The sequence below is a fragment of the Triturus cristatus genome, chromosome 10 (genome assembly GCF_964204655.1).
Source record: "Triturus cristatus chromosome 10, aTriCri1.1, whole genome shotgun sequence".
NCBI lineage: Eukaryota > Metazoa > Chordata > Amphibia > Caudata > Salamandridae > Triturus > Triturus cristatus.
Window position 1 is genome coordinate 839,503,243 of NC_140593.1, and position 14,427 is coordinate 839,517,669.

At 44.7% G+C, this 14,427-nt stretch overlaps 1 protein-coding gene across 2 annotated transcripts in view; it reads left to right on the forward strand.

Moving 5' to 3' along the window:
• Positions 1 to 12,710: 12,710 nt before the first annotated feature.
• The window catches only part of DNAJA3 (DnaJ heat shock protein family (Hsp40) member A3), a 291,953-nt gene continuing 290,236 nt past the window's right edge, over positions 12,711 to 14,427 (forward strand). Inside the window, exon 1 of one of the 2 annotated variants that reach the window (XM_085628467.1) lies at positions 12,711 to 12,960. In XM_085628467.1, coding sequence (XP_085484593.1) covers positions 12,807 to 12,960 — 154 coding nt within the window. In that variant the 5' untranslated portion in view covers positions 12,711 to 12,806. The remainder of the gene's footprint in view (positions 12,961 to 14,427) is intronic. The other variant, XM_085628468.1, reaches the window with a different exon arrangement.

Genomic DNA, 14,427 nt, shown 5'->3' on the forward strand with positions numbered 1-14,427 from the left:
GACATTTTATCTGGATAGAGAACAATGGAGCGTGGGCGGTCCTGCTCGAGGGCAGGGGGGAGTGGCTTGTCCACTGTTGTGGGTACTGATCGTTTGGTCAGCCCTGGAGCCGGCCAAACGATCAGTACCCACAACAGTGGGTAAGCCACTCCCCCCCTGCCCTCGACCAAGACCACCCACCCCCAACCAGGCACAGAGGCACTTCTGCTTTCACGCAATGCGAGAAGGCAGAAACATAATGGTAGTTTTTACCGTTTATTTTTCTGCCTTCTCGCACCGCGAGAAAGCAGTGGGGCGACGCCCCCACGCCCAAATGGGGGAGCCGCCACTGTCAAGGACAGTGCCCTTACTAAAACTTGCAACAACAAAAAAACACTGAAAGGAATCATGTACAAACCAATAGGTGACAAATCCACGTACCGGTGGAAAGCCACATAGCCAGAAGGCTACTACAACATGTAAAAACCAATAGGTGACAAATCCACGTACCGGTGGAAGGTCACAAAGCCAGAAGGCTATTACAACATAAACCTTGTAGAACAATATAGGTGACAAACCCACTACCAGTGGAAAGCCAGAAGGCTACTACAACATAAACCTTGTACTAATCCACATATAGTAAATATGCACAGGTGGAGTCAATAAAGAGGATCTCGCCCCAATAACTCTTGAAATAAACAGTGCAAAATGTAAACTGTTACATTTTAAAATAGACATAAGAATAAACAAGATGTGCATCACCAAGAAGCAAGTAAGAAACTGCTTGACAATGTAGATTACATGAAACACATTCCAAAGGCAAACTTGTATACAAATTAATTCCCTACGAGGAGAAATGCATGTTAGAAATAAATAACTTTGTTATTGAATAACATGCCCAGTAGATGGTGCTCTAAGCACAGTATAAAGAACATAAGTGACTCACGAAATTGAATGAAAAAACACTTCGTAGAACATTTTTAAATGTAACACTTTCTTGACTTCGCCGCACAGATGACCAGATGAATCAGTCCTGGCCAAATTTGGCAGACCAGCCCCCCGTCAAATTTTGCAGACCAGCCCCTGTCCAGCGCGTAGCGAGCGAGCGCAGCGAGCGAGCCCGACGGCTACTAGGGGGTTTTGGGGGGGTTCTCCCCCCAAGAAAATTTTGGAAAACAACCGACCAAAATGGTGAATTTTACAGCACATTTTTCATTACATATTCAATTGTATCAACTTTCAAACCACAGTAAATAGTAGATGATGACCTTCAAGAGCACCAGGTTACCCACCCAGTCATATGTACCCATAGACATTCTTTCAGAGAGCACCAAAATTAGACACGAGCACACAGGCCACTGAGGCCAGAAACTGTGGAAATGGCACACATAAGCACCTAGGCACTGAGGGCAGAAACTGTGAAAATGTCACAACATCTGATAACTAGCCCCTAGGGCACAGAGGCCAGAAACTATGGAAACGTCACACACAGGCCTTGTCACACGAGGCCAGAAAGCATGGAAACATCACACATAAGCACCCAGGCCAATAAGCATGGAAATGTCACACATGACATGAGCCTCCAGGTCACTGAGGCCAGAAAGCATGGAAACGTCACACATAAGCACCCAGGCCAGAAAGCATGGAAACGTCACACATAAGCACCCAGGCCAGTAAGCATGGAAATGTCACACATGACATGAGCCTCCAGTTCACTGAGGCCAGAAACTATGGAAATAGCACACATAAGCACCCAGGCCAGAAAACATGGAAACGTCGCACAAAGGCACCCAGGCCAGTGGCACTGAAAGACTTTTCAGAGTGTGGGTGCTGCCATCAATATTGCCTGTAAATCACTTAAGTCATGGGATTGTGAAAAGTTCAAGAATCACACAAAGAACAAGGGTAGCAATTCAGCCTGGCCTATTCCGGGACATATAAAACTTAAAAGTAGATGCCAAACCATTTAAATACACTGCACTCTGCATACTGCACCCTGCCTTATGGAAAGGGCTTGCGCTAGTGGGGACATCCTGGTGACATATGTAGTAAAAGGGAATATTTTTAGGCCTGGCAAGAGATTCCCTTTGCCAGGTCAAAATGGCAGTTTTATAACTGCACAGGCAGACTGCAATGACAGGCCCTGGCCTTGACACATGTTTAAATAGGCTACTTACGTGGGTGGCACAATAAGTGTTGCAGGCCCACTAGCAGCATTTAATTTACATTCTCTGGGTACATGTAGAACAACATTTCTATGGACTTACAAGTAAATTAAATTTCCCAATTCGGTATAAGCCAATTTTACCATGTTTAAAGGAAAGAGGGCAAGCACTTTAGTACTGGTTAGCGTTGGTAAAGTGCACTGAGCCCTAAGAGCCAACAAAAATTGCCTTTTTTGATGTAATAAAGCGGATCAAACCTGAATTTAATTTGGAGGAATCTGAGGCCAACAAAGACTTATCTAACCATGTCTCAGCAGTGAGTATGAACAATATGCTCCCGAAAGAGAGTGTGCAGAAGATGGGGGGCGGAGGGGGGACCAAAACCATGGTATTTTCACCGTGCAAATAGGTAATCATTTCAGTTGTAAATAAAAAGCAATTTCGGCATATCCATGAAACAGGCGTGTAACCTACAGATTATACAAGCCGTTTCTGCCCCCAACGCTTTCAACCCAGTGCATTCCAGTAGTAGGTATCTCTTTTTCCAGAACAGGCACTCAACCCACTGTGCTGTTACAGCACAGGGCTCCTTTCCCCTTTTCTTCAAGCCAGCAGGAGGCAATGTGTGTCAGCATTATAGTGGAAAATGTAAAGGCCAGCTACCACCCACCACCTTGCTCCGCCCTAAGCCTGGTAGGCCCCGGCCCGGTTCCGCGAACGCAGCACAGTGGATTTGTGAGCACTGGCAGACTACCATAAGTGCCGGTGTTGACAATTTAGCACCAGTTCAGCGCACCGGAAAGCACCGCCATAAATTAAGCACCCTGCTATGATGGTGTAACAGGGTATTTTAGCACACTGCTGACCCTGAGCAGACATCTGCTCATTTGCTGTCCATACCATGCAGCTATAATAGCAGACTCAGGCTGCCTGCTCTACAGTCACATCACAAACTCCATTCATTGGAACACATATCACTTTTGACATTGACCGCTAAGAACACCTCTTTGTCTTTGGTGCCTGCAAGATTCATGTTTGAATGGCATTAATGAGCAGATACGTAGGTATAGAATTGCAAGAGCGACATTAATATCTCTTCCCTCAGCTTTTGAGCTGACCTTGGAAAAATTTGTACCCTGACACTATGGCAAATGTTCGCCACGGATTTCATATAGATCGCTTTCAAATGGTCTCTTCTGCTGGTTTTGATTAAATCACTTACATTTAAACCTCAGCCTTCCTTGAGGCTCAGTGAGTTAAGCGTAGGGCCCGGCCATCACTGAGGGAGGGAGGGCCACATCCCGGGGCAGGCTACAATTTTCCGGCACTTACTGTCGCCGCCACCCACTGCTAAGGACCCCTCGTGACGTGTAACGCATTAAATGCTGCGCCCATGGAAAAACCGTGCTAGGAGTGAGTTAAGTCTCTCCTCTGGCATTAGCTGTGATGTTTGAGTACTGACAAGACCAGTTCAGCCTTCCATCCTCCCAGGGTCAGTAAATCAGGCCTCTGTAAGCCTTGTGCGCCATCTAAACCCATTCCTCTTGGCCTCCCCTTGCTATATTCAGCACCCTGTGCCCCTTGGGCCAGATCCTTTATTTAAAAACAAAATCTAAAATAGAGAATAAAATGTGAAATAAATGTCAACCTATCCCTTCAGTTTCCCGCGTGTGCGTGACTCACTCAAATCTATGTCAGTTTTCATACAGAGCCAAGAATTCTTGTATGATTGGAATATTTCCCAGGCATTGCCAGTGCACGTTACACAGGCATGTTGCAGGCAGAGGCGACCTCCTACAGGACGCATATTACAGGCCTCCTACAGGACAAGAAGGCATAATTCAGGCAGTCGGTAGAGGCGGGCTCCTACAGGGCAGGCGGCGGCCTGTCAGCGCGATCCGCCTGATGGCCTGGCTCCAACTTTCACAGAAAGAGAAGTACATTGTTGGAAGAAGCTTCAGTGGTGCTTCCTCCTGCGCTGCAGTCGGCGCCGAGAAGCACGGTCCCTGTAACCACAGCTCTTAGTACAAACGATCTCGGGTCTGTGCTGTGGAGGGCCATCTCAGAACATTCAAAGTTTTCTACCCACCCACGGAGGGTTGGTGCTCAGCAGCAGAGGTCTGCAAACAGCAAGGAACCTCATCTCCCACCAGGCCTTTACAGTGGGTCTCACTCTCTGGGGGTCCAGGGACCTGGACTGTGGAACTCACTGAAGCCAGACTTCAGGGCAGAATCAAACACACTGTCTAGGGAACAAAAGAGGACCCCTGAAAAGAAATTAGGGAGGTGGCACACTGATCGAGGGCAAACTCTGTGAGGTTGTCTAAAGCCCTGGGGAGGAAGAGCAAGCAAGTAGGTTGGTGCCTTCTCTTGATTTGTGGGAGCAGTGCAAGTACAGCAAACGGAATCCAATATGGACGATTGGGGGCATCACTTGAAGCAGTACTGGAATGTGCAGACAAAAAAAGCATGCATTAGGAGCAAAAATGCATTCTCGTGCTCCAGTGTAGCCTATTACTTCGTCATTTATAAATAAAACTAAGTAGGTCCACGGCTTCCAGTAACGATTCATTGGGGGCCAATGGAAATCAAAAGATTAAAAACCTCTGCTCCAGGGTTCCAATATTGAATGAGTGTTCTCTACGCTTATTCCTGATATTGGATACTATATGACTCCTAAGCACTGTTTAATGTGCTTCTCAGAGAACTCCCCTGGATTCCAGTGAGCCCACGTCTTCCTGAAATTACCACCAGTTGGTCTTTTCCAGCAGTTTCCACACCAACTTCTCTTTTTCTGCTCCTAAGTAGTAAGCTTCCAAGGTAGCATAAAGGGTGGAATGCTGCACTGTTCCTGTTGCATGTATGTGGTTTTCTTTAAGCCTATGCCCGGCAACTGGCAGTGTGAAAATATACATAAGCCTTGAGTATGACCTGTGTTCATTTGAGCAGGGATACTGCCTCTCTCATCTATTCTCAACATGTCCTCGCACCAGTGAAGTGAGATACTCCATCCTGTTCAAACTCTTCATTGCCATTCTGTCTATACCTCATCCATAACCATATTAGAACCCCTTCTACTAGCAAGATTCCACAGGGCATCTGCATAAGGACCGCTTATCCTTTCAATAACCTGCAATTCCAGTCTCTGATGAATCAAAACCAATCTGTACCCCACCATGTTGGCCTTCTACTGCAGCATCACAACCTTGGAGTGGGATCATGAAAGTCGATTTTTATCTATTTGGAGTTACAGGTACACGCCTACAAGGCCCTTTACAGCCAAGGACCAGCCTGCATCAACCACCGCCTGAACTACCACCATCCCTCTAGACATCTGCGCTGTCTCCCTCGCCCGCACTCACACACCCCATATCCATCGAAGCCACAGCAGTGGATACTCCTTCTCCTACGTTGCCGCCAAATCCTTGAATGTCCTTCTCCTCCACCTATAAACAACACACTCTCTCTCGGAATTCAGAAATGGACTCAAGACCTTGCACTGTGACTGATCGTAGAAGGATCCTAGGATACAATCTTGTGTAAATAGCCGCGCTCTACAAATCCTGATTGTTTTTTTTTTTTGCAGATTTATATAGCGCGAACGCGACCTGAAGGTATTGGGGCGCTAACATGAGCGCCAGTTACGTTACACAAGGACACACTCATTTTTTGGTAGGCACGGGGAGATTAAGTGATTTGCCCAGAATCACGGGAAGCTGAGCTGACGCCGAGCTCAAACCTGGTTCCCCAGCTCCAAAGTCGGCAGCTCTGGCCGTAAGGGCAGGCCACAACCTCGGCTGTGCCCCTAGAGCAAGGTGAGAATCCTGCATGCACCAGGTATCTATATCCAGCAAATGGCAATTGCACCGCATCAAGTGAGTCTCTGGGAGACATGCCACACCAATGCTGGACTACCAACCCTCACTTAATTAGGTAGCATAGACCTCTGACATTCCATGAAAGAATGTTAGTGGACATCCCTCAGACAACATCCAAATACGGACAGCCCCACCCTCTTTCAAGTCAGAGTTAATATCATGTCCAAGCACCCCCTCCCACCGCCTTTTGTCAGGACCAAAACTTTAAGCAGTGAAACGATCCATTAACTTCCATCCCACCGTTCTTGTGGCATGAACAACAAACACCACACCGCCACACCACATGTAGTGCCTGTAGCACCAACATTAGAAACTTCGGAACAGGGAAGCGTGAAATCTCACACCATTTGATCCGCAGCAGTAGGACTGCACCCACCAAAGTTCTAGTCACACTTCAATTTACCCTCCCCACATCCGCTGCTTAACCTTGTGCTAAATCGGTTGGTTTAAAGTGTTTAATCATGCCGCGGAGCAGTGGAGAATTCAAGGACAACATTCAGACGTTAATGTGTACTTATCAATTCCTGCCTTAATTTCCTTCTGACAAGGACACAAAAGATACCATGCGCTCCTGTACTCATCTGTGCTACAGTTAAGAGGCCAGAAGTGTATATGCATCCCCCCCCCCCTTTCCAACACAAACCTAACGAGAGATGTTTTGGCTTGCACAGGTTTCACAATTTCTCAACAAGTTGTGTTTGTCTGAAAAACGCCTTTAAGGGTGTGTCTGTGTTTTCTGATTTCAAATATACATTTTCCCTTTCTTTGCTGTTCATTGCCTGCCTCTCCTTTGTACTGCACACAGTTTGATAGTAGGTACCAGCAAATCCAGGTGGAAAATTATGCCTTTTATGACTAATGGATCTTCCAACTCTCTATTAAAATAACATTAGGGTTTTTAAATACCAATTATAGAAACAGTTCTTAAAATTTCGTTTGGCCTTATATTCGAAAAGAGGTTTTCTATCATACCCGGTACTGAGCTCTATTACCAGACTGATAGTGAAATTGCTGAAGGAAAATATGGCAACCTATACGAATAATTAGTGCAATCACTAAGCCACAGGGTATGCTTTGCCTTTAAGCCATCATGATCTTCACTTAGGGGCCGCAGCGAGCAAACCATGGAGGGAGGCATATTGGAGACCTTTGCGCATTCACCCGATCTGACTGACTTTGAGTAAGGGAAGCGCTTGTCACGTTGAATAAATCTACGGGCCGGGCCGGGCCGGGGCCTAACCAGGTTTTATTTGCTTTTAAATTCCGGCCCGGTCGGGACGCCCCCAAAGACAGTGCCTGGCCAATTAATTAATTGATTGAGCAGGGTGAACACTCACCTGAGAGCGCCGGGCGGCAGCCAGCAGACACGACCCGGGGCAGGCTGCGAATAATTAAATTATGGGTTCAGGGCCTATCCAGGCTCCGCTAAAGCCTCTCGTCGTCTCACTCTCTGGCCTCCTCTACCTCGCAGTCACGCGCACTTTTTATTGCGCGACCCCAATGCGCTTGCGCTTGATCACCCTGCCCTGACGAGGTCCACTGACTCCCGACCCCCACCCTAAGGGTGTATGACGCACCGCGCAGACGCGAAGGCGGAGACTGAAGACTCCGTGCATGGTGCCGGGCAGCCAGTGCCACCACCCAGTGGATTTTTTAATGCATATAAATTATAATGCTGAAGTGCTAGCAGTGCTGGACACGGACGAAGCGTGCAGCACCACCAGGCAGCAGCTGCATTTTAGTCAGATAGTTGTGTGCTTGTTTGCTGTTCGGTCACGCCAGGGTCCAAATCGGCCCCAACAACAAAACCGGCCCCCTGCCACAAAACCGGCCGCCACCCCATCCAGCCTACCGGGGGATTGCCCGGTGCCCGGAAGTGCCAGTCCGGGCCTGCAGATGACTTTATAATCCCTTGATGTATGACCCAGTTCTAAAATACTTCCTTCAGTATTGCCGTTTTTTGAAGTGTTCAACATTTGTCTTCTTCGTTTGTTGGCTAAATATATAATGTAACTTAGAGTCCTGTAAAGCTGCTGCAGCAACGTCTGGTGGCTAATGAAAGAATGATACAGCAAGCAAGTCATTTACGAAGCACACTCACCACGAAACAGTGACCTTGACACCCGTGCGATGGAGTGAGAAAACCAACATCATTCACTTACTCTTTTAAACAAACGTCTCATAAGTGATGTTAACGTGGCTGGCAAATGACGCAAAGAAGGAACAGAGTGACTCCAGAAAAGAGATTGTGTCTCCAAACGCAAGATAATACCAAAGGGGATGATGGACGGAGCGTTTGCGCAAATCAAACACTCACCCCCAGTCAATTGATCTGGGTTTAATCCATCATCAATAAACAACAAAACATTAGAACAGGGGGTCCAAGGGAAAATATTTAAAGACCCAGTGGTTTCAAATCCCTTAAAGTCAACATGAGAACAACCACTGAAACCTAGGGTCTAAACAGTTGAGCACTTTAAAGCATAGTAGAGTAATTCATAACGTGCAAGAAAATCTCATGACGTGGAAAGAAATCCCATCAGCCACCGAAGTAGCATGTATCATCATTTGGGATCTGTTTGTAGTTGCAAGCCCTAAGGCAACCGAGGGCTGCAACCGTCTTGAGCAAAGAGCTCACAGATACTGCAAGAAAGCAGTTAATGCAAAATAAATTGTTTGTAAAAGGAGATCCGTTCAATATGATACTGCAGATGATTTTGGTGGTGATGGTTGCAGTGCATGTGAGAAAGTGTGTGCAAAAACTAAAATGGACTACCGTGACAGTAGAACAACTTTAATAGACACTGTTGAGGTGACAAGATTAAAAAGCCAGTGCAAATGCAGTTTCAAATAACAACTGCTTAAGTCCAAAAGGAAGGTCTACATGTTTCAGCCCTCAGATCAAACTTGATCCAGGCTTTCGTCAGGACCTAAAAATACTTTTGCTACTGCAATCAAAGTGATAGTGTAAACATAAAACACAGTGAACAGTGGTTACTATAATGCCACCTACATTACCCTGTAAATTCCAGAAAATGTTGGAGACTTTCACAGGAATATTGACCACAGTCCTGTAAAAGAAAGGTAACTTTTTACGATCGCTCAACTATTCAAAAAAGTGCTCAATATATGATGATTTTTATCATATATTATTATTACGAGATACTCGTTGTCGTCTCATGTACCGAAATCATGTGCATATTCGCTCAAAGTTTTAAAGAAAAATTAATTAGCTTACCCGTCTTTACGCGGGAGCTCTCCTCACCTAGCATCCGCTCAGGAAAATGAGGCCCCGCTCTGTATTGAGGTAAAACAATTATGAAAAAAACACTTCTACAGTCATGCCAACTATAGAAATGTATACCTCTATATTAATTGCTATCATACATTATTGTATCATCAAGGCTGGAGTGATTTCTTGGAACATAGTCGACTGGATTGATGTCAAACATGAATTATATACATCTCTCTCCCTGTGTATGCGCACGTCATATCATTAGAATCAACTGAGCCAGTGGCCCCAGGTTTTTTTTTTTTGTTTTTTTTTAAATCTAACCCTCAGATGTCAATATTGTACAAACGCACAAAGACCTACATGTTTGTGCCCAATATGAAGTCAATAATATGTGTTTTTCACCTATGGCGTGTGAATATTTCAGGTTTCAATAAAAATAAAAACCAGAAGAGTCTTACTACAGAAGGCTCAGTACCTTTGACAATGACCGGCATAACGTCTGAAATACGCTGGACGATAGACCCTTCGTGACCTTGTCTACATAGACAGGGCGTTCGATACGACGAGAGAAACAAACAACGAGAAAAACAAACACAGAACACACATAAAACAGCCCAGATTCTACTGGGCTGTTCGTAATTGAAGGCAGCGATATAATGAAAGCAGAGAGCACTCCTGCCTTGGGCTATCTAAGTTGAAAAATGCTTCAAGCGCACTACGGAGTTAACAACATGTTTACTATCCTACCTGTCCGTTGGTACCTCCTTGCAGACGCAGTGCTGGATGGGGAGGTGCCTAGATAGTGTAACTTAGTTCTTTTAAATGCACAAATCCATGGTGCGCCTGTGACAAGGCGCTCATAAATGATGTCATCAGAGCGCACTAAAGTGAGATGGGACTTGTAGTTCAACGCTCTCAATTTTCATCGCAATTACAACTATTAATGTCAGCTGTGTTGTAAATCAAAACGAGGCGGAAACCTCTACTTGCAAAAAAATTAATTCTCATCTTTGAAGTATTATAAAATATTATCGAACTGTGTAGGCAATATAAACAATATACAAAATCTAGCTGTTATCTGTCCCATAGTACAGCGAAAATTGTATATACAGGCCCTCTAGTAGAGAAGAATATTTATACTCTTGTTAACCAAGATAAAACGGTTTAAGGGGATAAGGTATAAAAACATAGCTGACATTAATAGTTGGAGGACCTGGCTTGGCAGTTCGGGCTGGACTGTTCCCATGAGGCACAGGGTCAAGACTGATTTGCATATGGCTGGGTTCAAACTGGAAAGGCATGGTGAGCAAAAAAACAATGGATTTAGGCCCAGATCTCTGTACTGGGGTGAATGTATAAGCACTTGAAAATCGCGAGTGTTGAAGTTAATGACTCTGTCGTGCCAATAAACTGAATCACTGCAACAGCTTCCCATGAAGATACAAAGCACTGCCCAAAATGCACTATTAATTCCCTTGAGTGACACAATGCACAGCGAGCAGCAGACTGCTCCATAACCTGGTCCGCAGAAAACAGCTGGGGCTCGATCATTGCCCCCGAACTCCATATTTCTAGCATTGCCCAGACTTGGTAAAAATCTCAGAGGGATCAGCTCCGTGCATAGATCCAGTAGTGAGGTATGAAAAAGAACGGAAAGCAGCTCTCCAATGACAGCAGAACAAGCAGTTATCAAGGCAGGCAATTTCGCAGAACAGGGAAGCAGCAGGAAGAAACTCGCCAATTTCAGTTGTGGGCGACAGGTGTCACAATAAATGGCAGATAGCAGGTCAGCAAGAAGAAACAGCAGATAGAAACTGGCACATTACAGTTGTGGGCGACCGATGTGAGGTCACTGATGGGGCTCCAGGATGCCAAGTTTCTTCAAAATCTGTAGCTTAAAGTTTCAGTAGGTTCCTGTAGTTACCTTGTAGTTTCTTCATATTTTGAAATGTGTAATCCATGAGAACGTACACGTAGATTCTTTCCAGATCGTTGCCAAATGTACTAAGTCCATGTAGCCGAGGTGTAGTACAAAGATGTATGCTTTATTGATACAGTTCTTAGTTGTAGATAAGTATCAAGCATAGAGTACAGAACCAGATATAGAATAGGTCTTCAGTACAGAGTAAAGTAGAGATCTCCACCAGGAGCAGCTTCCTTGCTGCTCAGCCCATCCTCTCAACTGACACACCACACTCAGGAATACCAACATTCTATTACCTCACCACGCACCAACATTCCACAGAACATCCATACTGGCTGAGCAGCAAGGCAGAGAAGCAGGAAAGGTGCATTATACTAATGACCAGTATACTACAATAATACATACTGAGTAATAAGACCTGCAACAAGGGCAGTACTTATAGGGGGTTACAACAGGAGAAAATGAGGTACTAAGGAGGGACTAATAAGCCTATTTACCAATTAAAAACCACCATTTACAAAGGACAGTTTCAGGAGCCAATTAAAAAGATGGGCGGAGCTTCATGCTCATATTGTGAATACAGCATGTTTCGAAGACACAGCACAAGCACTACCTAGGGGAGACCTAAAAATCCTGAACCCATTTCCTTTTGGTAACACATATAAATATTATTTCTGTTTTTTAACGTTGCAAGTCCACCAATCAACCTGCCATTTTTCATTTCAATTACCAGGAATTTCATGCTTTGTAAATTATGCAGACCAGCCGAGGAAAATAATAGTTGATAAAACTATAATCGGTCTCGTGGACCCTAAACTTTGTCTTTGGTATTTTTAACAGGGACGTGCCTTTAGAGTGAGTAATTTACTGTTAAACACCATACAAACGCTAACGGATCCCACAACATTTAACAATTTTTCCAAAGTGTTGACACTTTAAAATGTATTTATAACATAACGAAAAATAAATAACGTTTTGGGCATTCTGTACTTCAACTAAGATTGCCAAAAGAGCAACTGACGGTCCGGAAAACTTATAGATTGAAACAAGATGCCAGGTGATGCAAGCTTTGTAACCACAGTAGCACTGTAGCTATTTATTTGGTAAACAGCTTCCGCAGCCTACCAAGACTGAAAGGAAAAAAAAACTACATTTCCCGGTAGCTGGTCTTACACATGATCCCATTCTACGATGGCTTCTACGCTCTTTTCTTCCAGAGCATCTCGCTATTCTTAGCTTTTGCCTTCAGCTGCATCCTCGGGCCAAGCAGCCCGTGTGCTTTCGCAAAGAGGCTACGTTTGAACATTTCTACCCTATTTTACAGTATTTAGAGTACTTTTAACTTTTGCCAAAATATTTCAAAAATGGGGTTAGTACTATAAACATCCCTGACTCTTGTAGAATTTTAAGTGTAAGTTACACGCCCCCCCCCCCCCGTCTTAGAGGGATGGGGTCGGTATACTTATATGACGTTCCCTACTTCTATCTTCACAATACTCTGCTGGCCTCCGGGCTCATTGGAAGGCTACGTCTGAAGAAAACAGCATTGTGACTCGCACCTGCGCAGTGTGACGTCGTTGCCACGCCCCCCGATTCTGCGCAGTGCCTTCCTCTGCCCGGCAGACATGGCGGCTCGGTGCTCCTCACGTTGGCTCTCGGTCACTGTGTCCCGGGGCCTGTGGAGCCGTGCCCTGCAGCGCCTTGGGGAAACGGGGCGGGGCCCACGAGCAGTCCTTGCTCTCACAGCCCAAGGAGGAGTTACACCCGAGAGACTAGGAGGTAAGGTGTCATGGACAGGACTTGGACTATGTGCATGACACTAAGGCGAAGTGTATGTACCGGTATTGACCTTTGGGACACCTAGGGATATATTTTCACGGGTTTCAGTGGAGTTGACTGTGGGCTTAGGAGATATACTCAAGTGATGGATACGTTTTTTTATTTCACAAATCATTATATGTCAGTCTGGCTGTCGCATTTAATGTAAATTAAACTACACTTCCCAGAATACACTATTCTTTTTACTGAAAGCGCAGGACTGGAAACCAGAGTCTGCCGCACTTTGGTGTTCTGGTAACCGAGTCTTCTCGTGGTGTTACTTTGAAAAGGAGGATTCCTGTTCTGCACGTGTGATAACACAGGGAGGTGCATTCACAAAAATGTGACCCAGAACAAGAATATCTCCATGAACTGATCTACATCGTAAAGCATGAGACCACGCGGTAAAGTTTATTGGTTTAATAAAGGATTGCAATAAAAAGTATAAAACATCACACATAATATAAGTATCGGAAAATGTCAAAAGAAAGTTCTAAATTGATCGAATCCTAAAATCATGACATACAAGAGACCGGTATCTAGACTCATGGCGTACAATTCAGAATACGAGCATAATCTTTAAATCGCATAGTAATAATTAGTGCATCTGATCTAAAACTTCTTTCCAAAAAGATGTAATTTCTTAAATTCAATTTCAACACGGGAGGTAAATTAACATCTGCTGATCATGGCACCAGTCCTAAACAAACATTTACAATGCAATGGTCTCGGCAATATTATAGGTAGAGCTATTGGTATTGCTCATTATTTTTTTAATCATTTTTGTATCCCTAAATAAATGGCATTGTCATTTCTATGGGCATTAGCTTTTTTTTGCATATGTGATACCTATTGCATTAGCAGAGAGAGAGTGAGGTAGTGAGATAGAGAGAGAGAGAGAGTGAGGTAGTGAGATAGAGAGAGAGAGAGAGTGAGGTATTGAAATAGAGAGTGAGGTAGTGAGAGAGAGTGAGGTAGATAGAGAGAGTGAGGTAGTGAAAGAGTGAGGTAGTGAGGGAGAGGGATGTTGTGAGGTAGTGATATATAAGCATAGAGTGATGTTGTGATGTAGTGAGAGAGAGAGAGAGGTAGTGAAAGAGAGAGTGAAAGTGAGTTAGTGAGATAGAAAGAGTGAGGTAGTGAGATAGAGAGTGATTGAGGTAGTGAGTGAGAGAGTGAAGTTGTGAGGTTGTGAGCTAGAGAGTGAGGTAGTGATGTTTTGAGAGAGAGAAGTTGTGAGATAGGGAGGTAGTGAGATAGAGTGGAGTAGTGAGGTAGAGAGAGTTATGTAGTGAGAGAGAGTGAGGTAGTGAAACAGTGATATAGTGAGGGAGAGGGGTGTTGTGAGGTAGTGAGATATAGGAAACATTACAACACCCTAAAGACCAAGAGATGTAAACATTAGGAAGACGTTAAGGGATGTGGCGT